The 23,400-nt window shown below is 48.2% G+C and overlaps 1 protein-coding gene across 5 annotated transcripts in view; it reads right to left on the bottom strand.

Annotated features, from left to right (window-relative positions):
* CEP164 (centrosomal protein 164) overlaps window positions 1–23,400 on the bottom strand; it is a 459,099-nt gene that overhangs the window by 191,142 nt on the left and 244,557 nt on the right. For all 5 annotated transcript variants that reach the window (XM_086957031.1, XM_086957028.1, XM_086957030.1 and 2 more), the window contains 4 exons: window positions 21,686–22,054; window positions 20,666–20,797; window positions 12,894–13,110; window positions 2,968–3,045 (listed from right to left, as the gene is read on the bottom strand). In XM_086957031.1, coding sequence (XP_086813157.1) covers window positions 2,968–3,045; window positions 12,894–13,110; window positions 20,666–20,797; window positions 21,686–22,054 — 796 coding nt within the window. The remainder of the gene's footprint in view (window positions 1–2,967; window positions 3,046–12,893; window positions 13,111–20,665; window positions 20,798–21,685; window positions 22,055–23,400) is intronic.

The raw sequence follows: 23,400 nt of genomic DNA on the forward strand, positions 1-23,400 counted from the left end.
ACAGATTCCTCTGATGCTGCGCCCACTGGAACTTCATGTCTCACTGCAGAGCCCACATATGACACCTAGCTTGATCGATCAGCAGGATGCAGGAGGCCATGAGGCCCAGCAGCCTCAGGGTCATTCTGACCGGAACCTGGGACAGAGGCTGAAAGATCAGAATCATCGCCCGAATATCCCGGACTCGCTGTTGGAGGTTAGACCCGAAACCACGTTGTGTCCAGAACCACTCAGATGAAGAGGAGATTCTGATAGGGAATCAGGAGCAACTTTAGCACATTGACATACGGTGGGATTGCGGTGGCATGGCTGGAAGGGTAGTCTCGAAGGGGACGGAGTAGCCCCTTAGGACTATTTGCAAAACCCACCTGTCCAAAATGATGGTGCGCCAGTGGGGGAGGTGATGGCGAATCCTGCCGCCCACTGGCGTTTGATAGGAGGGGTTGGAGGCTGCTGCAGAGTGGGGGGTTGATTGACTGGCCCGCCCGATGGCCCCTGGAAACTTGCCGGTTGTTTCCACGTCCCCGGCCACGCAAAGGCTGGGTAACTTTCTGCGGCCTATGGCCTTGGGTGGAACGTGGCGGGCACCCCTTCCGTAGCCACGAAAGGGGCGAAAAGCAGACTGTGCCGGATAGGAGGAGAGGCCCAAGGACTTGGCCATAGCCCGTGAGCCCTTGAAGCGCTCCAGGGCGTGGTCTGCTTTGTCGCCAAAAAGGTGATGGCCATCAAAGGGCATGTCCATAAGGGTGTTCTGGACATCCCCTGAAAAGCCAATGGACCTCATCCAGGCGTAGCGGAGAAGCGCTACCGACGTTGAAATGGTCCTGCCCAGAGAGTCGGCGGTGTCTACCCCAACACGGATCGTAAACTTTGCTGCATCTCTCCTGGTGACGACAGCCTGGGAGAGCACTACCCGGGCCTCCTCCGGACACTGAGGCAGCACCGTATCCCACACAGAGTGCCAATAACGTCCCAAGAGACATGCAGTGTTTATGGACCGCAGTCCTATGCTGGCGGAAGAGAATATTTTCTTGCCAAGACGGTCCGGCTTCTTGGATTCCCTTTCCGGTGGAGCGCTAGGGAAATCGCTTTTGGAGGTGGAGGCTTAGACCACCAAGCTCTCCGGGGTGGGGTGTTGGGATAGGAAAGTGGGGTCACCCTGGCAGTGGCAATCATCATGTCCACGGGAGCCCCCCGTGTTGGGCCTGGACCACGTGCCCAAAAGGATGCCGGTGAGGGCCTCATTAAACAGCAGCAGGGGCTACGAAGAGCCAGCCGCCAGTTGAAGCACCTCAGTCAGGAGGTTAGTCCTAACCTCCACCGTAGAAAGCTCGAAGTTGAGAGCATCGACCATCCTACGCAACACCACAGCGTATGCCGCTTTCTCCAAGGTAGCCACGGTGGGAGGAGACAACATGCCAAGGTCGGATGAAGTGTCAAGACCACTGGCATCCCCCAGTTCCTCTTTCCAGCACTGCTCAGTATCTAGCTGGTCAGTTAAAGGGTCACCTGACCAATCCCAGTCCTCCTCACCCTCCTCTGGCTGCCAATCGGGTTAAAAATGTACCCATCGGCGCCGGATCTAGCTTTGGCCTATGCCGGTCCGGCTCCGTGTCCACGTCGGGATGGAGGCAGGGGTCAACGCCGACCGGCGCCGAATGCGGTAGTGGTGCCAGAGGAAGCGGCGCCGGAGGAGGTGTAATGAGGTCAACAGGAGCCAATCCGGGTCCAGGCCTGGATCCAAGTGGGACCTGCGGTGCTGAGGCCGTAGCCGCTGCCGACAAAGAACTAGGCCCCCAACGGAGTCCGCGGGACCCGAAGGCACGCAGGCAGGGTCGGTTCGCCCAAATATTGCGTGCATCGCCTCGTAGAACATATGAAGCTGGGCGGGGTCGCTCACGGTCCTGGAAAGGGAGGGAAGTCCGGAGACGACCCGTCGGGCTCCACGCACGGAGCAGTGGGAGGGGTACCACCCGTGGGCCTCGTCGGATCGGCCGACCGATGAGGAGAAGTCAAAGAGTGACTATGCTTCTTCGACTTCTTATGTTTCGCCTTACCCAACCCAGAGTGCAAACACTTCAATGATTTGTCAGAATGGCGATGGCTCCACGACCGGTCGTTCGACCTCCCTCTCGATTGGGACCTCGAAAGGCACGGAGCAGCTTTTGGGACCGCTCCCCAAAGCCTTCGACAATTGACAGTCGGAGCACGACTTGGGGTCGTGGTCGCGCTCCAGGCAAGAGGCACACGAAATGCGGATCTGTCACCAACATCAGCCGGTTACAGGAACCGCAGACCTTAAAACTGGATAACCCTTCATGCACCTGCTCGGAGGCGAAGACTCGAAACAAGAAGTCGTCAAAAGTCGAGAAAAACGTAGTCAAAAAATGACTGCGGTACCACTCTTCCCGGATCTGCGCTAGCTGGTGCGGAAAAAGAAAGAACTGACGTCAGCACACGAGGGCAGCGTGTAAGTAGCTTCCGCAACGTCAACCCGGCGACCACATCCCTCACGACTGATGCAGAGCCAACCAACGCCACCTTGCGACGTGCAGAGGTACGCTGACAAAAAAACTTTCCGGATCCAGTCTGACGCTTGGGGGTAATTCTAAGGTAAGGAATCTATAACTAATCAGCGAGGGACCTGCAAATTACAAGGGCGAACTTCATATTGTCTTGCTGGAATATCAAGTACCTGGTTTGGGAGTAAAGGGGCAGCTAGTTCAGCGTAGGGTCTCCTCACTTACCCACATTGAGTGGTAGCATGACCCAGCCAGAGGCCTCTCCAGTGCCCTTAATGCATTCCCTGAATATCGTAGGGGCTGGTCAGGCCGCAAACGGGCATAGTGGGTGGCCCCTGGCCCCATCTGGATGCGGACGTGCACAGAGGGGCTTGCCTTTGGCGGATTTGCAATGTTATTTCAAACATCTCCTTAGAAATTGATTTCTTTGGATTGGTCTGCCCACCTTATGATGCTCTTTCTCGGCTTTGTCCTTCAGCTCCTGGAGCTCCTGGGAGTGCTGAGACTCAAGCTCTTTCAAGGCCTGAAGAAAAACAATAATGAGAAGAATAGAATCGCTTTAAAAACATTGCCAGGCCCAAAAAAACAGGTATTAAGCAGAGATACGTCTATGGACTGCGAGGGAACGGAGAAATGTTCCCTTTATGTGTACTATTAATGTATTGTGAAAAGCAAACAAATATGTGAATTACAGCAGCATCTTATAAACAGCGCAAATATACACTTTACTGCAGCACTGTGTACATTTGAAAAATGTGTGTATTTGTGCACCATTGTACAAACAGGGCAAATATATCATTTATTGGAACACTGTGTTAACTGGGCAAAATGTGCATTATTGCATCACTGTATAAAGTAAACATTACACAAGATGTAATTTGGGAAAACATGTTATTACTGCAGCACTGTGGAAAGGAGCCTTGGCAGAATGGAGGAAACAGGGCAAAAACTGCATCAGAGCAGCACTGGGAAATTGGGTAAATATGTACAATACAGTGGCATGGTGAATGTTAGACCGGACATCCTTGGTGTAGCCTTCCCCTAAACTTTTTGCCTTCACTTGTCCTGATAGTTTCTGTTGGCATTAGGACTCTGCGCACTTTACCATTGCTAACCAGTGCTAAGGTGATTGTGCTCCCTCCCTAAACAATGGTACACTTGACACATTCAATTTAGTTATAAGTTCCTAGTACACAGTACTACATTCAATTAGGGACTACACATTAATTTCTACTAGTGGGACTGCAACACTCATTGTGCCATCCACTAAAGTAGCACTTTAAAACATGTCTCAGGCCTGCCATTGCAGCATGTAGTGCAGTTTTAAACTTCCAATTCGACCTGGCAAAATAAACATATAATTCACCCCTAAGGTAGGCCCTAGACCACCCATATATTTAAAAAGTAGGACTTGTGTTTTTAAGTTTTACATATCCTAGTAGTAATTAAATTACAAACTTTGCTTTACTACTGTAAGCCTCTCACTCAGGATATTAGATTACTTTATTACAATTAATAAGTGCTAAATTTTTGACTGGAAGCAGGTAGAAATGTCATGTTTGTAGTCAAAAGAATTGTAATTTAAAACGCCTTTTTAAGGCAAAGTTGTATTTTACATTACAATTAAGAAAATTACACTTTTTAGAAAGTTTGCATTTTTCTGGCCTAAAGCTTCTAAGGCTTTCTCTGAGTTTCCAGCAGCCTAGAACGGTTAATGGCTCCCCTATTAAGAAAGGGTATTGGATTCAGACAGTGAACAATAGGGAATAAGGAGTGGGCAAAATGGGTCATCCTGCTCGGATGCTTGGGGACAGTGCTGTTCCGTGCCCAACTTACATTTCAAAGGGATTGCCTCCAGCACACACAAAGAAACCTAATGCTCGTATTTGTAACCCTAGACTTCTTTGAGCCTTGGCAGGGGAAGGGAGAACCTTCCAGCACAAGATGTGTGGGTACCCTATTAAATTCCCCCACTTCAAAGGATGGCACCAGGTATAAATATTGGACCTCCTAAACCACTTTTCAGTACACTTGTGGACCTGCGGACATTGCAGAAGGACTGCCTTGTTCCCCTGAGAAATGCCCTGCTGCTACCCGGATGTCTTCTCTGCTGCTGCTTGAAGTTTGCCTCAGAGGATTGGCCCAAGCTGCTAGAGGCCTGTCTTGTTCCCCAGAGGCCTGCTCTGTTGGTTACGGCCTGCTATTTGTAAAGGAAGAACTGGGCTGTTTCCTTTATCCCAGGCTACCAGAATGACTCCAAGGGTCAGTTGGCTGACCTCCTGTTCTGAGATACAGAGACCAGCTCGAGAGACCTCCCTGAAACTGGCCAGTTGACCTGCTGCAACTGGATCTGCCCGAGCCCTGCTAGCCTCTGCTAGAGTGAGTCTATGAACCCCAAGAGGTGCCTCCCCCAGGTCTTGAACCCCTGGCTGGCATCAGATTTTACTCCTCCACAAGGAACGGAGAAGCCCTTAAGTTCTGTACTCTTCATACCGGACTTTGAGAACGAAACTTTTTCAGCTGGACTAACCTGGTCCCTATATCTGGCCTGCACCCCATTGCAGTCAGCCTGAAGTTGTGACTTTCCACCAGGTCTAGCACAACCAGATGACTGGGAGTGGCTTTTTGTGCTTTTAGGTGCTTTACCTACCTACAATAATTACACTGCACATCTACTGATGTACGGATTTAATTTTTTTTGTTTTGGTCTAATTTTATTTAATCAAATTAGCTCTATTTTTCTTGTGTTGTGTTTGCACTTTATAACTGTTTGTGTGCTGCAGCAATACTATGCACATTGCCTCCAAGTTAAGCCTGACTGCTTTTGTGCCAAGATGCCAGACGCTTAAGAACAGGTTAATTTAGTTATTTTTGTGATTCACCCTAGCAAGGACTGTAGGTGTGCTTCAGTAGGGGCTTCACCCTCCTCAATCAATGACCCAGTTTCTAACAGTAAATTTTAGAATACGCGTGCACTAATGCTGCACATGGGAACAAGATAAACGTGAAATAAAGCAATGTCAAAGTTGGGCAAAAAGGTACATTCTTTAGGCAGAGGCAGCAGTATCCTTTTGAAGAAATGTAGTTATGGTATCGACAACTTACTAACAACTGACTATCACAATCAGTTTCTCTAAAATGGCTATTGAAGCCTATCCTGCCATTAATGTATTTGGTCAAAGTGTGCAGTTACATTTTCTATTTGCAACTATTTGTCTTAAGAGGAATCTCTTCTGTACTGTTTGATTTAAATTCAATTACATTTTGAATTATATTAGTGCCACTGTCTACAACTGGGCCGATTGCCACAATGTTTTCCCAAAAACATCCTTGTGGGACAACCAAAAACCTCTCCTCCCTTTAAAATTCCCGCTAAATGCTGCACGATTTTGACCTAGGTTACTGGCACGGCAAGTTAGTCAAAACTGGAGAGGATTGAAAGGCAATTTCACCAGGATTTGCTTGCTGTAGCTTTTAGTAGTATCCTTGAGGAGAATCTCAAAACCCTTTCCATAAATTACTTCTAATTCCCTTCTACTATTAACCATTGTTATGATTATATGTCTGGTAATATTCACCACTTCACATATTTTTCTCTTAAAAGAAATTAAAAACCACAGGAGGAGGACGAGGAGGACGAGGACGAGGACGAGGACGAGGACGAGGACGAGGACGAGGAGGAGGAGGAGGAGGAGGAGGGAGGGAGGGAGGGAGGGAGGGAGGGAGGGAGGGAGGGAGGGAGGGAGGGAGGGAGGGAGGAGGAGGGAGGAGGAGGAGGAGGAGGAGGAGGAGGAGGAGGAGGAGGAGGAGGAGGAGGAGGAGGAGGAGGAGGAGGAGGAGGAGGAGGAGGAGGAGGAGGAGGAGGAGGAGGAGGAGGAGGAGGAGGAGGAGGAGGAGGAGGAGGAGGAGGAGGAGGAGGAGGAGGAGGAGGAGGAGGAGGAGGAGGAGGAGGAGGAGGAGGAGGAGGAGGAGGAGGAGGAGGAGGAGGAGGAGGAGGAGGAGGAGGAGGAGGAGGAGGAGGAGGAGGAGGAGGAGGAGGAGGAGGAGGAGGAGGAGGAGGAGGAGGAGCTTCGCGCGGATCCAAGATGGACAGGTGAGCACAGGGCTCCGGAGACCCTCTTTGCCTCCCGCATCTATCCTGCCACAAATCCTGATTTGATCAATGGGTACTTGTTGACTATGCCCTGCTGAGTCTGCGGAACTTTTCAGAACCGAAATCGGACGCCGTGATCGGGACTTGCTCCGTCCTGAAGTTTGTGGCCTACATCGTAGACCGTCCCCTGGCTGGAGTCACCGAGGTACCCGGGTCGCAAGTCAACAACAACGGCTGGTTGGACACGCCCACTGCCCCTGTGGTGCTTTCGGTTTCGTTCTGGGTCATTGTCGCAAAGTCTACGGCTGCCTCACTCATCGTTTTGTCCTTGCTGGGGATCCTGAATCTGCTCTGGGTTTTTAGCCCTCTTGCCCTTGAGGTTCATCGAAAACGTGATCATTTTGACTAGATCGCAACGACTTCGTGGGAGCTCGAGGCCCACTATGGCGGGCAGGCTGGATGCCGAAAAACGGAACACCAAGAGCACGCATCGTGGGGGCCTCATTCAAACCCAGACTATAGAGCGCTTCACCCGCCCGAAGGGGTCTCCTGACAGAGTGAGTAAATCCCCTGGAGGAACCGTGGATGATACCCCGCCGTCGGAAGAACCGACACTGAGTGATATCATGGGCGCCATTACTAGTGTCCAGACCGACATGGGCCATCAGTATGAGACTCTTGCTGCCAAGATCGATACGGTGGCAATTGAAGTTAATCTCATCAGAGCCGACCTGGGGAAGACAAATGAACGGGTCAAATCCTTAGATATCAAAACTGCTAGTCTGACCACGGATGTCTCAGACCTTCAGACTGAGATTCGCACGCTTCGTGCCTCCAACGATCAATTTGCCCGCCGGTTGGATGACTTCGAGGGCCGGGCAAGGCGCAATAACATTCGTATCGTGGGGGTTCCGGAGACCCCTTCGGACGTCTCTACGGACCTTCTGGTGGAAGACCTGGTCCTTAAACATCTTGCGCCTAAGGGACTAAGTAACTTTTTCACAGTGGAACGGGCCCATAGAGTTCCAGGCGGGAAGCCGAAGTTGGGAGCTGTGCCGAGACCCATCATTGCCAGGATCTTCAATTTCCGGGACAGAGATTTTATCCTGCAAGCCTCAAGGACCTCGGGTCCCACTAAATTTGACAATGCCTCGGTTAGTTTCTACCCGGACTTCACCCAGGCAGTCCAGAAGCAGCGCATGGGTTTTACAGGAGTGAAGAGACGACTCAGAGATATTGGTCTCAAATACGCTATGCTTTTTCCTGCCCGGTTGAGGATTGAGTATGAGGAGCGGGCCTTCTTTTTCGATCGCCCTGAGGTGGCCAGTGACTGGTTGGATTCTTTACCGACGCATCGTAATGGCGGCGAGGGCCCTGAAGGTGCCGAGGGCGGCCTGGCTGAACAGGAGGAATGAGCCTGCAGCGGCGAACTGGTTACTTTGGACCTCTAGCAGTGGCTTTTTCATAGACTTGCTACTACTGTGGATACCCGGAGGTGGGGGGATTCGGGTTTCCTCTTCCTCCTCTGGGGGACTTTTCTCTCTTTTCGTAGGTTAGTTCTATGGGGCGACAGGCACACTGCAAGTTGGCGTGGCTTTCTGGTCTAATGCAGGGGTGCAGGGGGGGGGGGGGGTGTTTTTCGGGGTTTCCTGGGGGTGGTGGGAAGGACCTTTTCTTCTTGTTTTGATCGAGGCTGCTACATCTCCTGTTGTCGATTCTGTGTATTTCTTCCTGGGCATGGCGGGATGGGTGTTCAATGCTGGGATGGGGGGGGGGGGAGCTTAAAATGCTGAGTTGGAACGTTAACGGTCTTGGTGATAGAATAAAGCGGGGTGTTGTCTTGCAATATTTGAAACGTTATACCCCAGATGTGATTTTGCTTCAGGAGACACACTTGGTGGGCAATGCATGCCGTGCAATAAACAGACGTGGTTATCGTATGGTGGCACACTCGGGGTTTACCTCCGGCTCGAGAGGGGTGGAGGTTATGGTACGTATTTCCCTCCCACTGGAGATCGATGATGTTTTGCTAGATGATAGGGGCCGCTATGCGGCCATTACGGGGCGGTGAGAAGGGAAAACTGTCTCCTTTTTGTCGGTGTATGTTCCCCCTGGCTAGCAAACTACCACGTTTGCTGATCTTGGTGATGTGATCCTCGGGCTCCCGGGCGATGTGTTGGTGGTGGGCGGCGACTTTAATTCAGTGGTGATGTAGATCGCAGTCCCCCCAAAACTTTGCCTGCTGCACAACTCTGGCTAGGGAAGCTGCTGGATATGTTGGGACTGGCCGATTGCTGGCGACAGTTACACCCAGGTCAGCTCCAGTACACCTTCTACTCGGGTGCGCACAAGAGCTTCTCGAAATTAGATTATATTCTTATGCCAGCGACACAGATGGTCTCGGTAAGGGAGGTTAGACATTTGGCCAGGGGGATTTCGGATCACTCTCCGCTTTTCCTTATGATTGATATGCAGTTGGGCACAGAAGGCCGAATTGCCCCGATTAACCCCTGGCACCTTCGTAATCCTAAAATCAGGTCAGAGTTGGTGAAATGTATGGATTGGTATTTCGCTGAGAACGATGGATCGGTCTCCTCCCCGGTTACTTTGTGGGGGGCCTATAAGCCAGTGATTCGTGGGCAGGCCCTGTCCCTCATTGCCAGCGAAAGGAGGCGTAAAAATGCGGCGGTGGTGGAACTAGAAAACGAGATTACTGCTTTGGAGGAACAGGTTGGGACTAGGGACGATTCGGAGGTGTTGCATACCCTCGCCCTGAAACAATTGGACTATAAGACCCTGGTCACTGATGCAGCTAAAGCGATGCACCGAGAGCAACAGGGGCGCCTGTATGATGTGGGTGATAAGGCGGGAAAGTTGATTGCATGGCTGGATAGAAAGGATCGATTGAACAGAGTGGTGCCTGTTGTTGAGAGTGTGGATGGTGTTAAAGTGGTGGACCCGACTGACATAGTCCGAACATTTGCCCGTCACTTTCAGACGGTTTATGCGCCGGTCTCGGATCTTCCGGAAGACGATTCGCATCTTTTGCTCCGAGATATCGCTCTGCCCGTCCTGCCGGATCCCGACATAGAGCTTATGGAGGCGGATTTTTCCACCGATGAAGTAGCGCTCGCTATCCGTTCACTTCGGTCCGGGAAGGCCTCGGGCCCAAACGGCATACCGGTAGAATTGTATAAACTCTGCCCGGACAAAATGGCGCCATATCTCCGTAGGATGCTTTTGGCCTCGCGAGATCTCGGCTCTCTTCCTCGCGACCAGAGACTGGCGTCCATTGTCGTCATACATAAGGATGGCAAACCCCGTGACCAATGTTCGTCATCGCGGCCGATTTCGCTTTAAAATGTCGAGCCCAAGATCCTTGCTAAACTACTGGCGCATCGGTTGGTTACGGTGATAGCAGATTTGATCCACCCGGACAAATCTGGATTTATACCCCACCGAAACACCGCGCTCAACCTACGTCGCCTTCATGGCGTCTTGGCAAGGGCGGGGACTCTTCGGGAGCCGGCCATTTTGGTTTCCCTCGATGCCTCGATGGCCTTCGACACGGTCGAATGGCCGTATTTGTGGGCTGTTCTCGCCAAGTTTGGTTTCGGCCCTAAATTCATCGGCTGGGTTAGACTCCTATATGAGCAGCCACTGGCACAGGTGGTGGTTAATGGAAGGGCTTCCGAGCCCTTCACCCTCGGCCGGGGAACGCGACAGGGATGTCCCTTGTCGCCGCTCCTCTTTGCACTTGCCCTTGAGCCCCTGGCTGCATGGCTGCGTTGGGAACCGTCGCTTAAGGGCATCCGCTGGTCGGCGGACTTAGAGGACCGTATATCACTCTATGCGGATGATATCTTGTTGTATCTTACCTCTCCTCGTAAGTCGCTGGGCGTTCTGTTCGACGTGCTGCGTTCCTTTGGAAGGAATTCCGCTGGTAATTGGGCTAAATCCTGTATTTATCCACTCACCGACGATAAGCTTCTTCTTCCTCGCCATTGTCCTATACCGGTCACTAGGGACGGCTTCAAATACTTGGGGATCTATATTTCACTAGACCCCAAGACTCGCTATGAGCGGAATTTGCTACCTCCGCTTTCCCGGCTTCGTTCGGACGCTACTGCGTGGAATGGCCTGCCGCTGTCCCCCTTGGGACGGGCGGCCCTGTTCAAAATGATGTATTTCCCCCGCCTCTTATATGCCATTCAAAATACACTTGATTTGGTACCTGCTAGCTACTTTCGAGAGATCGAGGACTTGCAGAGGCGGTTGGTTTGGGGTGGGCGACCATGTATTGCACTGGCAAAATTGACTTTACCTTGGTACGATGGAGGTATCTCACTACCCGACATCAAGCGCTATTACTGGGCTTCCCAGTTGAGTGCTGTGAATCACGCCATGTATGGCCCCGTCCCTAATCCCGCCTTTGAAATGGATAGATGGCAACTCCCTGGGGGAGATTACAATCGGGCCTTCTATTCCAGAGCCGACGGCAAACATCTCACGGGCCCTACGGCAGTGGCTGTGCGAGTTTGGGGAAGCGCGACCGCTGCCACAGGATGGACGGATACATTGACGAAGTCTACTCCACTGTATGCCTCGGAAGCGCTAGGTGGTCTGTGGAAATCGAAAGGTTTCACCAGTTGGGACCTTATTGGTATCAGTAAGGTGGGCGACCTCTGGGCCAAGGGTGCAGTCAAGACCTTCGAGGCACTACAGCGAGAATATAAACTGAGCGATAGAGAGTACTTCCGGTACCTCCAGGTCCGCCATGTGATTCAATCGGTTTTTCCGGCTGACGCTTCTATTCCGGAGGCCTCCCCTCTTGAGGATAGGGTGCTTGATGGATATGTCCCCGATAGTACTATATCCCTCATTTACAAGAAACTCATTAATGATCGCTCGGACCTACTTTTACAGTTGCGGATTACCTGGACCGGAGACGGATTAGAACTGGACGATGAGGATTGGCAGGCGGCGATTTCTTCTCCTAAGGAGGTTGCGATCCCGGCACGTCTCAGACTGGTGCAACTTAAAATATTGCACCGGGTGTATGTCACGGGTCCTTGACTGATGCATATGGGTTTCTCTGTGGACGGGCTGTGTAGGCTCGGATGTGGTATGCTAGCCACTTTTCTGCATATCCTTTGGGAATGCCCAGAGGTGGCGGCATTTTGGCGTCGAGTGCATGTGGTTATGGGTGAAGTGACGGGTGTAGTGTTGTTGCCTGAAGCTAGGCGCTGTCTGTTGAATGTTTGGGAACCGAATGATTGCACTGTTGCTCAAACTCACTGGGTCACACTGGGTAATATGGTTGCTAAACGTGACATAGCCCAGCTATGGGGTTCCCCACGGCCACCGACGCTCCTGTCATGGAAGGAGAATATGGATTGGTCCATGTTCAGAGAGAAAGTTGTGTATGTTTCCCGTGGAAGACCCAAGAAATGGGGTAGGATATGGGGACAATGGAATGCATATTGTGGTGAAATCTGTACCCCCCCATTCACTGACCTTCCAGATCCGCTCCTTTTTCCTTGATCGTGCGTTCCTGATCATCGGCTCTTGTTGGTTGCATTGTATTGGTTGCTACTAGGTTCCCCCCCCCTTGCCCTCCTCGATATTTCTCCTTATTTTGTTGACATTTATGATTCGCCTGTCCCCCCCCAGCCACAGGGAACTACCAGTTTATACATAGCCATGCCTCGTTTTTTCTTTCTTTTGTGTTTTTTTTTGTTAATTGGTTATTTAAATAAAATACAAAATGCGGAACCTTTTACGTATCCTACCACGCCACAGGCTTGTACGTAATCGTGGAGTATCGCTGCCGAACCCCTGGGTTGTCGGCTGATGAGCTGTGTGACTTGATGCTGATGTTCTTATGCTTGACTGACCAGCCTCCGTGGTTGTGGGTCTGTAACTGTTATTTCTTTACATAATAAAGGTTTTCACAAAAAAAAAAAAACACAGGACAAAGAAAAAACAATTCAATTACCAACTGTGGAACCAATAACCAACTCCCTCAATGGAGAAAGAGGGGCTTGGAGGAACGGACGGTGAGTTAAGGGGAAAGCCCCCACCCCAATCAATGGGACGTTGAAGGGGGATTACTGGCTTATATAAGAGCTCATGGCAACCTTGATAAGCCTTTCCTTTATTAAAGTATATCCAATAACAACCCAATCCTCATTACTGCTCATTTTCAACGAATGGTCAACCTGCCAACACAAAGCTGCAGTGTGGTTTGCGGCAGTGGCATATAAATGGGAGCCCACCTCTTTCCTTTGCTTTTCCAAGCTGCTCTTCAAGTCCTGCAATGCCCGCTCCTTCTCTTCTACAAGCCTTGCCCGCTCTGTTTGCACGTCCCTATCAACTTCCTCCTTCAACTTCTCCAGCTGCAGGGACTTCTTTTGCTGCAGGGTCTCCTGCTCCGTCCTCTGCAACGACTCCACCTCTGCTCGAAGCTTCTGCAGTATTGACTCCTTCTCAGCACTTTCAAGTGATGGGGACAATAAGTGAGGAAAAACATGTCAGAAAAATAAGTCTTTTTCGACAAGTCCAGAAATGTGTTGTTCGCAGACTCACCTCTCCTCAGGTCAAGCCTTAAAAGCAACCTGATGGGTATTTGTCAACAATTGCACCTGATTTGACAGGGCAAGTCTTATTTTAACAAAACGCAACATGCTTTTGCACAAGGTGGCGTGGAAAACACCAAAATTTACACTTGAAAAAGAGACCATCTACCTTAAGACACAGGGGAATAAAGACAACTGTCTGTTTCAGAACATGAATTCTCCAAAACATTAAAGATTTAAAGAGTATATTCCCAGAATGCTCATTAAGTGTAGATGTAGATTCTGATGTGTGCAACATACACAGGTGAACCTACAGATATTCTGCATATTCAAAAGCTGAATGCGTCTGCTAGATCACAATCCGTTTAGCAGCAGAAGAAAACAAGATTCTTCTACAAGGAAGGTCTTTAATATTCCACTTACATTTTCAAGACAGCTGTGCAATGTAGATCAAACAATATAATAATCCAACAGAAGCCCTAATAAACCACCTAACTGAAGATTTGTAAAAGCTCCAAATCATCTTTAAAAAAGTCACAGATGTGGAAGGGAAAAAAAGCTTTTATAAAATAGAAAATCATGTCAATAAGTTATTCATGGGAACCACGTGTCGTCATATTTATCTATCTGTCAATTTATAATACATAACATTTCATCCTTTGAGCGCATAATCTAGTTCAGTATCCACTCACCCAGCAATGGAAGAGAATTAGAATTCCACACCTTTAAAGGAATATGCTACTTACCAGTATGCATCTGTTCTTGGCATGTAGGGCTGCTGACATTCATATTTTGTGCATAGATCGCAGCCTAGTGTTGGGTCCGGATGATTGCACTTGTTGTCTTGGAAGAGTCTTCGAAGTATCACGAGATAGGCGACTCCTCCCCTGGACTACAGTGCGCATGGGCATCCTCTCCATCCTCAGATTGTTTTTCGCCATTGTGGCAGAAATGGAGATAGTAAAGTAAGAGATGGCCATGCCAGAGAGGAGGGCGGGCGATATGAATGTCAGCAGCCCTACAGGCCAAGAACAGATGCATACTGGTAAGTAGCATATTCCGTTCGAGGCATGTGGGCTGCTGAATTCATATCTTGTGCATAGACTGTATAGCAGTATCTCCTCTAGCGGTGGCTACCTGTGCCAGCTGCAGCAGTTTGAAAAAGAGTTTTGAGGACAGCCTGGCCTACAGAAGCTTGCTGTTTTGATTGTACATCTACACAGTAGTGTTTTGTGAAAGTGTGTATGTTGGTCCATGTGGCTGCCTTACAGATGTCTTCAAGAGGAATATTTCTTAGGAAAGCCATGGATGCCCCCATTTTTCTAGGGGAGTGTGCTTTTGGGGGGACGGTTAAAGTGCGTTTTGCCTTTTGATATCATATCTGAATGCATTTAACTATCCATCTGGCTATCCCGATTTTGAAATTGAATTCCCCTTGTGTTGTGGTGCAAAGGCAACAAACAGTTGCTTTGTTTTCCGAAAGGATTTAGTTCTGTCCACATAGTAAAGTAGAGCTCTCTTTACGTCTAGTGTGTGCAGGGCTCTCTCAGCTACTGACTGTGGATTTTGAAAGAACACTGGCAGTTCTATTGACTGGTGGGTATGGAAATTGGATGCAACCTTAGGCATGAATTTAGGGGTTGTTCTAAGAACCACCCTGTTGGCATGTACCTGCATGAAAGGTTCTTGAATTGTAAGCGCTTGTAATTCACTCACTCTTCTGAGTGAGGTGATGGCCACTAAGAATGCAACTTTCCACGTTAGGAATTGTAGTTCGCATAAATGTAAAGGTTCGAAGGGAGGGCCCATGAGTCTGGTAAGCACTATATTAAGATTCCAGACTGGGGAAGCGGGGTGCCTAGGAGGAATCACCCTTTCTAAACCCTCCATGAAAGCTTTGATTGCTGGTATTCTAAACAGTGAAAGTTGTTGTCTGTTTTGAAGGTATGCTGCTATGGCAGCAAGGTGTAGCCGTATTGAAGATTATGCTAAGTTACATCTTTGTAGGTGCAGCAGGTAACATATAATGTTTTGTATTGATGGGTCTAATGGGTTGATTTGGTTATTGGTGCAGTAAATAACAAATCTTTTCCATTTAGCTGCATAGCACGCTCATGTGGTTGGTCTTCTTGCCTCTTTAATGATATTCATGCAATCTGGGGGCAAGTAAAGATATCCAAACTCTAAGACCTCAGGAGCCAGATCGCTAGGTTCATTTGGTTGGGATCTGGGTGTCTGATTTCTCCATGGTTCTGAGTTAGAAGATGAGGTGCAAGGTGCAGTCTTTGATGGGGAACTACTGATAGTTCCAAGAACGTTGTGTACCAGGGTTGTCTCGCCCATGTGGGAGCAAATAGAATTAGTGTGAGGGAGTGTTGCTTCAGTTTGCGTGCCACCAGCGGGATCAGTGGTGCTGGGGGAAAAGGGTACGCAAATCTGCCAGACCAGTTCATCCATATCGCATTGCCCTGTGACAATGGATGTGGGAATCTGGCGGCAAAGTATTGGCATTTCCAGATTTCTTTTGTGGCGAACAGGTCTATTTCTGGGTGACCCCACTCCTCGAAGAATGGTTGGAGGACCTGGGGGTGAATCTCCCATTCGTGTAATTACTGGCTGTGCCTGCTTAGCAGGTCGGCAACTTGATTGTCCTTCCCTGGAAGGTGTTCTGCTAGGAGAAAAATATTTTTGGGAATCGCCCACTTCCAGATGCTCTGTGCCAGATGGGACAGCTGTGGAGAGTGCGTCCCTCCCTGTTTCTGGATATAGTACATTGCGGTCATGTTGTCCGTCCGGTTCAACACCGTCTTGCTGTACAAGTATTTCTGAAAAGCTTTCAGGGCTAGGAATATTGCTAGTAACTCTAGTTGGTTGCTATGTAGCCTTCGCTGCTTGTTTGTCCAGAGCCCCTGTACTGTGTATTGAAGGAGATGGGCTCCACAGCCTGTCAATGATGCGTTCGCTGTTAGTACTAGTTGTGGAACCGGCTCTTGGAACAGTCGCCCCTTGGAAAGGTTTTGTGGGTTCCACCACTGCAGAGAGTTGTGAGTGCGACTGTCTACCAACACTAGGTGTTTCAGTTGTCCTTGAGCCTGGTTCCATTGCCGTGCTAGGCATTCCTGCAATGGGCGCATTTGAAGTCTGGCATGGGGGACAATTAATATGCAGGAGGCCATCATACCGATGAGTTGCATGAAGATTTGAGCTGGCAAAGAGTGTTTTGGAAGGAATTTGCGAATGAGTCTGCCTACTGGCTATTCTTGCTGAGTTTGGATACGCCTTCGCCACCGAGGTGTTTATGGTGGCTCCCAGGTACTGCTGTATGTGGAATGGTTGCAGATGTGATTTTGTGAAGTTGATTGAGAATCCTAGGCTGTGTAACAGCTGGATTGTTTGAGACGTGTGTGCTGCACATTGGTGGTACGATTTTGCTTGTATAAGCCAATCGTCCAGGTAAGGGTACACATGGACGTGCTGCCTCCTGAGATCTGCTGCTACGGTCGCTAAGCATTTTGTAAACACTCTTGGAGCCGTGGTAACCCCGAAGGGCAAAACCTTGAATTGGTAGTGTTGACCTTCTATTGTGAACCTGAGGTATTTTCTGTGGGCTGGATGGATGGGTATGTGGAAATACGCATCTTTGAGGTCCAGTGTTGCTAGGAAATCCCCCTGTTGTAGCAACGGGAGCACTTGTAATGTTATCATGTGAAAGTGCTCCGACAGTATGTATTGATTTAGGGGTCTGAGGTCCAATATTGGTCTGCGAGAGCCGTCCTTTTTGGGAATAAGGAAATATAGGGAGTATACCCCTATCCCTTGCTGTTGGAAAGGGACTTGCTCTATGGCCCCCTTTTCTAGCATGCAGTTCACCTCTTGTTGTAACAGGGTGATGTGTTCTTTGGACATTGGACGATGTCTGGGCGGTATATTTGGTGGTGTAGAAGTCAGTTCTAGGCAGTAGCCAGACTGGAGAATTTCTCTCACCCACCTGTCTGTGGTAATTGTGTTCCAGACAGGTAGGAACTGTTGGGAGTCTTCCTCCGACCGGTGTTAAGTGGTCTGGAGGTAGTGTAATAGAGTCACTGTTTTTAAGCAGTGGAGCCTCTGGTGTTATTGCCTCCACGTCCTCTTCCCTTAGTGTTGTTGCCTCTGTAGCCTCCTCTGGTAGTGTTTTTGGAAAAGGAACTTTGTGTGTTCCCTCTATAAGAGGCCGTTGTTTGTGAGGAATGTCCACGTGTATTTGCCCTGTATGAGGAGCGACGAAAGGAGCCCCTTTGTTGCTGAAATTGCAATGCCCCCATAGATTTTGCTGTCTGTGTCCTTTTTCATTTTATCCAAAATGGTGTCGACAGCAGGGCCAAATAAAAAGTCCTGATTAACAGGCTGGTTAAGGATAGTGGACTGTACCTCATTTTTAAAACCAGAAATACGCAGCCATGCATGTCTGCGGAGTAGAACGCTAGTGTTGATTGACCTAGCTGCAGTGTCTGCTGCGTCAAGTGTGCATTTGATGGAGGCGTTAGTTATGAATTTCCCTCCTGTATGAGATCTTTGGCTTGTGCTTGGAAAGGCTCAGGTAGATGTTGCATTAGGGTCTCTAGCTGGTCGTAATGCGCCCCGTCGTAACGAGCCAGTAGGGCTTATGTATTAGCAATCCTCCATGAGTTGGAGGCTTGTGCTGCTACTCTTTTCCCCGATGCCTCTAGTATTTTTGATTCTTTGTCTGGGCGAGTTGCCTCCCCAGTGGTTTGGGAGTTGGCTCGTTTACGTGCGTTGGCCACTACCAGTGAATCCAGTGGTTACTGCCCTTTGATGTAAGTAGGGTCTGTAGGGGCTGCCCTATACTTTTTTTCTATTCTGGGGTTGATCACCCGTGCCCTGGCTGTATCCTTAAATATGTCAGGTGCATGTTTCAGAACTCCCTTTAACATGGAAAGTGTTTTGACACTTTTTTCTGATGTAGGGAAGGTGTCAAACAAGAAGTCTTCCTCCACAGGGTTGTTATGCATATCCACATTGTCGAACTGTGCAGCCCTGTCTATGAGCTGATTAAAGACTACTGTGTCATCTGTAGGTGAAGGCTTAGTTGGATAAGAGGACATATCAGGGATGGGATGGGTGTCGTAAGGGTCAGTTGGCTCTTCCCATGGTTGCTGTGGATCAGGGTCCTGTGGGAAGTCATATTCAGGCTGTGGCTCATCCCCTGTGTTACCTTCATTGTCCCCGTGATGAGGGAGAATAAGGAATGTATGGATTAAAAGGATGAGTAGTCATGATAGGTTGAAAAGGAATGAAGGGTCTAGAAGGAGAAGTCCCAAAGTCCTTTTTCTTCAGTGGAATAGGGGACTGAGGTTCAAAGTCCAAAGGCCTCTTTTTCCTATGCAGGATGGTAACTTTTCCAGTATCTGGGTTGATAAAAAATGTTGCTTGGTCGTCAGAGGGATCTGGGTGGAAGAGTTCTTCCTCAACAGTCCTGGGTTGAGTCTTAGGCTTCGGTTTGTCGACTACTTTAGGTTTAGGAGCTGATTTTTTCGGCTCGGGGACTTTCTTCGGGTCGACTGTCTCTTTCGGGTCGACGCGTTTCTTGTGCTCTGTAGGCCTTTTCGGAGTGTTGTCTCCCGAGTCGATGTTTTTGTTGGGATCGACTGGAGACTTTTGTTTTGTCTGCGGAGGGTCCTTTTTTGAGTCGATTGTCTTTTTCGGATCGACTGGTGTCTTCGGATCCGGTGTTTTCGGTCCGAGAGGACGTTCTGGCTTGGACGCAGGCTTAGGTATGGCGCCTTTTGTCGGGTCGACGTTTTTCGGTGCCGAAGGCTTGTTCAGATCGGCGACCTTCTTTGTTTCGGCGCCCTTGGGTTGTGTGGCCTTATTCGGGTCGGCAACCTCTTTTGGGTCGACAAGCTTGGGCTGCGCGGCCTTCTTGGGGTCGACAGTCTTTTTCGGCTCGGCGCTCTTTGGCTGTACGGCCGCTTTCGGGTCGACACCCTTCGGGTCGGCGACCTTCTGTGGCTCTCGAACATTCTTCGGGACGATGTTACTGGGCCCTGGGGTTTCCGAAGGTTTCGGTTTCGGTTTCAGAGCAGAGCCAGATGGCGGGGCAATCAAAACTTTTTTATGATCTTGGCTAAGGCCTTTTGGCGATGCCTTGCCTGGAGCCGTTATTGGGGTAGATGGTGTCGGGGGCAGGGTACTCACGATTTGCCCCGGTGGGATCTCATCATCGGAGTCCGAGTAGTCCTCTATGGTGACAATCTCTAGGTCAGAGTCTGGCGCTTCGTGTAGCTCCTGGTAATCATCGAAGATGTTGTCCGGGTCTGGTGCCTATCGTTGCATTTCTTGCCTGGCTGAACGTACGTTCCGAATAGTTTTCTTGGATCAAAACTGTGCACAGGCTGGACAGCTTTCCTCTTTATGGTCTGGGGAAAGGCACTTGTTGCATACTGAGTGCTTATCAGTATGTGGGAACATGGCGTGGCATTGCGGGCACCTTTTAAACGGGCTTCTTTCCATCGACGGTAGTCTCACGTGGCGTCGAAAAGGCCCAAAGGCCCACGTTGACGACCGCTTAGAGATGGAGGGCTGGATCGAGTAGAGAGGTACCGATTGAGAACAATACCGTCGAATCAAAGGCCTTTTGGCCTTTAGAAAAGTTTTGTTTTTGATTCCAAAGTTGGAGTATAGGAGTTTGCATCCGAACCCAATGGCGGAAAAAAACAATCTGAGGATGGAGAGGATGCCCATGCACACTGTAGTCCAGGGGAGGAGTCACCTATCTTGTGATACTTCGAAGACTCTTCCAAGACAACAAGTGCAATCATCCGGACCCAACACTAGGCGGCGATCTATGCACAAGATATGAATTCAGCAGCCCACATGCCTCGAACATGCGATTTCATGCAATTATTACAGCACATGCAAGCCACTTTTTCTTGATGGTGGAGAGGTGAGAATCCCTTTAAATAATATGAGACAGCTATAAGTGTAGACTTTTCTTTCGGGTTCATTCCAAGTGTCAATTCCAAACATTTAAATACTTTACTCCAAAATGTTTCTGCCCTTCGACACTCGCATACTTAATGAGTCAACACACCTTGGTGCAAATCATAGTGCAGCAAAAATCAGAATCAATGAAGGACAACATATAATCTGCATCGTAATAGGTACTAAATATTTTCCATAAGGGTACATGACTGCAGCTAGGATTTCACAGTCTGATTTTGCTTCCTGTCCAGTTTTTGTTTCCACTTATTTCTGAATGTATCAGAGTTGCAACTTCCTACAAAATTAAATTTCAATTGGAGCCTACTGTATGAGGAATCCACTGGAAAAGCATCAAAAATAAAACCCGTGCAGTATTGGGCTCCCCAACTTATAAGGATATGAGGGTCATTAAAAATGCAACGTGTGTGATTTTCAAATGTCAAGCAACAAATTAGAAATGCTCAACAAATAAAACATCAGAGAGGGTGTACCTTATTTTTGTCTTCTCCTCCTCAGTATCAAGTAGGAGCTGCTCGCGAAGCTTTCGCAGTGTTGCGCTGTGCTCATCTCGCTCTCGAGTCTCCTCCTGCTCAGCTTCCAGCTTCAACTTTTCCTTGAGTGCTCTATAAGGCCACACATGGAATAAGAAGGTGATTGTGTTAATGTCTCAAGCTTCACAAACTTCCTCATATCACCAAAGCCTCGCTCCAGTGGTGCCATTGAAAGACTACAGGGAAAGAGGTGTGTTTGAGGAAAATGTGATAAACTCCCAGGAGAAATGTACCAAGGTACAGTGTGAAAATAAGTGGCGGGGACAGTACAGTAGGATAAGGAGTGAAGGGAATTGCACTGGAGAGTGCAAAAGGTTGTGGGGCATGACATAAGGATTGCTGTGTAATATTAAGTGACAACACAGGCTGGGGAAAACAGTGTATATAAAAAGATGTAAACCTACAAATTTGCTTAACTTAAAGGTACATATGATTTTATTAAGTGTGTACATATTTAACTTGCAAGTTTTTAGAATTTAAAAGTATTTACTAAATGAAACCTCATTGAAATTGTCTTAAAAGTGTACAGTTTAAAAAGTGTTTGATGTGCGTTTTTTAAAATATACCTTTTTTTCTTAAAAATCTTTTTTTTGGTCCTGATTTGTAACAGAAACGTGTAAAATTGTATCATCTATGCAAATACCTAATTGCATAATCAGAACATTCTTTTGCGGCTGAAATGGTTTGAAAACATGTTACAAACGTCTGCTGGCTTTTATAAATTGTGCAGTTTTTAAAGTGTATATTGCTAGGAAGTCTGCACCTTTAAACTTATGTATGCTTTCGAAAGTAAGCATAAGTAAACAACGTGATGTTCTTGGAATAGCAGTTTTCAAAAGTTTAGAAGTTAACAAGTTAGGTAGATTAGCAGAGAGCAGGAGATCATGCCCTGCCTCTATCAGACAGTGGGCAGAATTACGTGGAATCAGCGTTATAAACTTTGGGAGCAGATATGGGAACCTGAGGTTGTCTGCTTGCTCCTCGTGAAGGCGGCGCTCTGCGTCCAGCTCCTCACTCTTGAGTTTCTCCTGAAGGGTCAGCAGGCTTTGTGTTCGCTCCTGGAGCAGACGGATCCTCTCCTTCTCCAGCATCTCTTCAGTCTCCCGAGCCAGGTTTGCAGGGGGCTCCTGCAACGGTCCTTGTGGCATCTTCTCTGGGGGTTCCTGCGATGTCGCATGTAGGGGCTCTTGTGAGATCTCCTTCAGGCGCTCTTGTGGTGTCACTATTGGAGGCTCAAGTGGCGTCTCTTTTTGGGATTCTGGCACAGTCTTCTTTGAGGGCCCATGTGGAGTCTCTTTTTGGGGCTCCTGTGGCGTCTGCTGGATTCGCCTGCAGTAGGAGTAAAGAAAAGATGGCCATGAGAGCAGTTAATACAACCGACGATCCAGTGACATATCTGTTGTCCCCTACAAAAATGTCTGGGAAGGTTCTCGGGTGAGTTGGACGCTGCCTGTAGGTGGGGGGTGAACTAATCAAAGCATCCTGCAGTGTTACCACTCTCCAAACTGCTGACTCTGTTCAGAGGTGCATTGGAAGGCTGAGATACCTGGGACAAATTTACAATTCCAGGTTCAGAAAAGAACATGCTCCCAGGTCTTTCAGAGGCAGACTGTGCAGAAATCTCGAGAGGAAGGGCATTCTTAAATATCCGCCAACCAACCGAATACAGCACACATTAATTTTAAACACTAACAATCTCCGATTGGGATGCTACTTTTTGTAGTTTTGATAGAGTAGAACATTTTGCACTTCAAAATCTCCCATGGCCAACTGTAACTGGTGACTCAGCCATAAATATCTCCATCCCTTATGTTCGATTTAGCTTCGACACATGTCCAGCTCTCTCAAGCAGCTATAAAGCTGTAAGAAAGCTATATTTACATAAAATTAATCTACTTTTACACTGGCGAAATAACCTCTAGATTTAAAATTACTGATTTAGTCAAAATGCTTGCTTCTTTATTCATAGGGAAAATGTTTGTTATGCAACAATAAATCTCCCCCAAATATCCCTCGTACCAGGAGTGCTTCACAACAGGAAATATTTGAAACAAAGAAGCACATATATATCTGCTTACTTTTCATTAACAAGCGCAATATTAAACATACGTCCTGCATGAATTATAGTGAAAATTCTTAAATATAAAGTTATAGGATTTATTTATAAATTTTGCACACAAGGACCTTATTAAAATGTTAGAAAAGACACTCAGGACATATTGATACAGGGGAAGAGTTCAAACGTGCAGGAAAAATGTCAAGGAATGCCCCCTCTCCCTAAAAAAAAAACACATTCACCAACTTTGTAAAGTTTTTCCCATTAATTTGGTAAAACACTGCATGTTTTTAATACTGACTAAGCATGCACTTGGAGCTCTTATCGCTCTTAGATCAAAAATAGTTGATTTTCCAATTTTTTAAAATATTTTGCTCTCACTGTTCTGAAATGCTGTCTAGGGCGTTGATGAAGGATGATAGAAAGGTGAAGGCATTGTGATAGTTTCCTTCCCTTTTGTAGATTACCACAGCTCTGGTGAAGAACGCATTGTCTTATTACAATAATGATAAATTCAAGTAAAGTGCACGAACACAGGATGGACTGTGTTTGTGTGGGCTCCTGACAGGGCGGCAGTGTTTGTAGAGAAGCGTGAGCAGTCATGAGAAGAATGAAACTA

This window comes from Lissotriton vulgaris, chromosome 2_1 (assembly GCF_964263255.1).
Source record: "Lissotriton vulgaris chromosome 2_1, aLisVul1.2, whole genome shotgun sequence".
NCBI lineage: Eukaryota > Metazoa > Chordata > Amphibia > Caudata > Salamandridae > Lissotriton > Lissotriton vulgaris.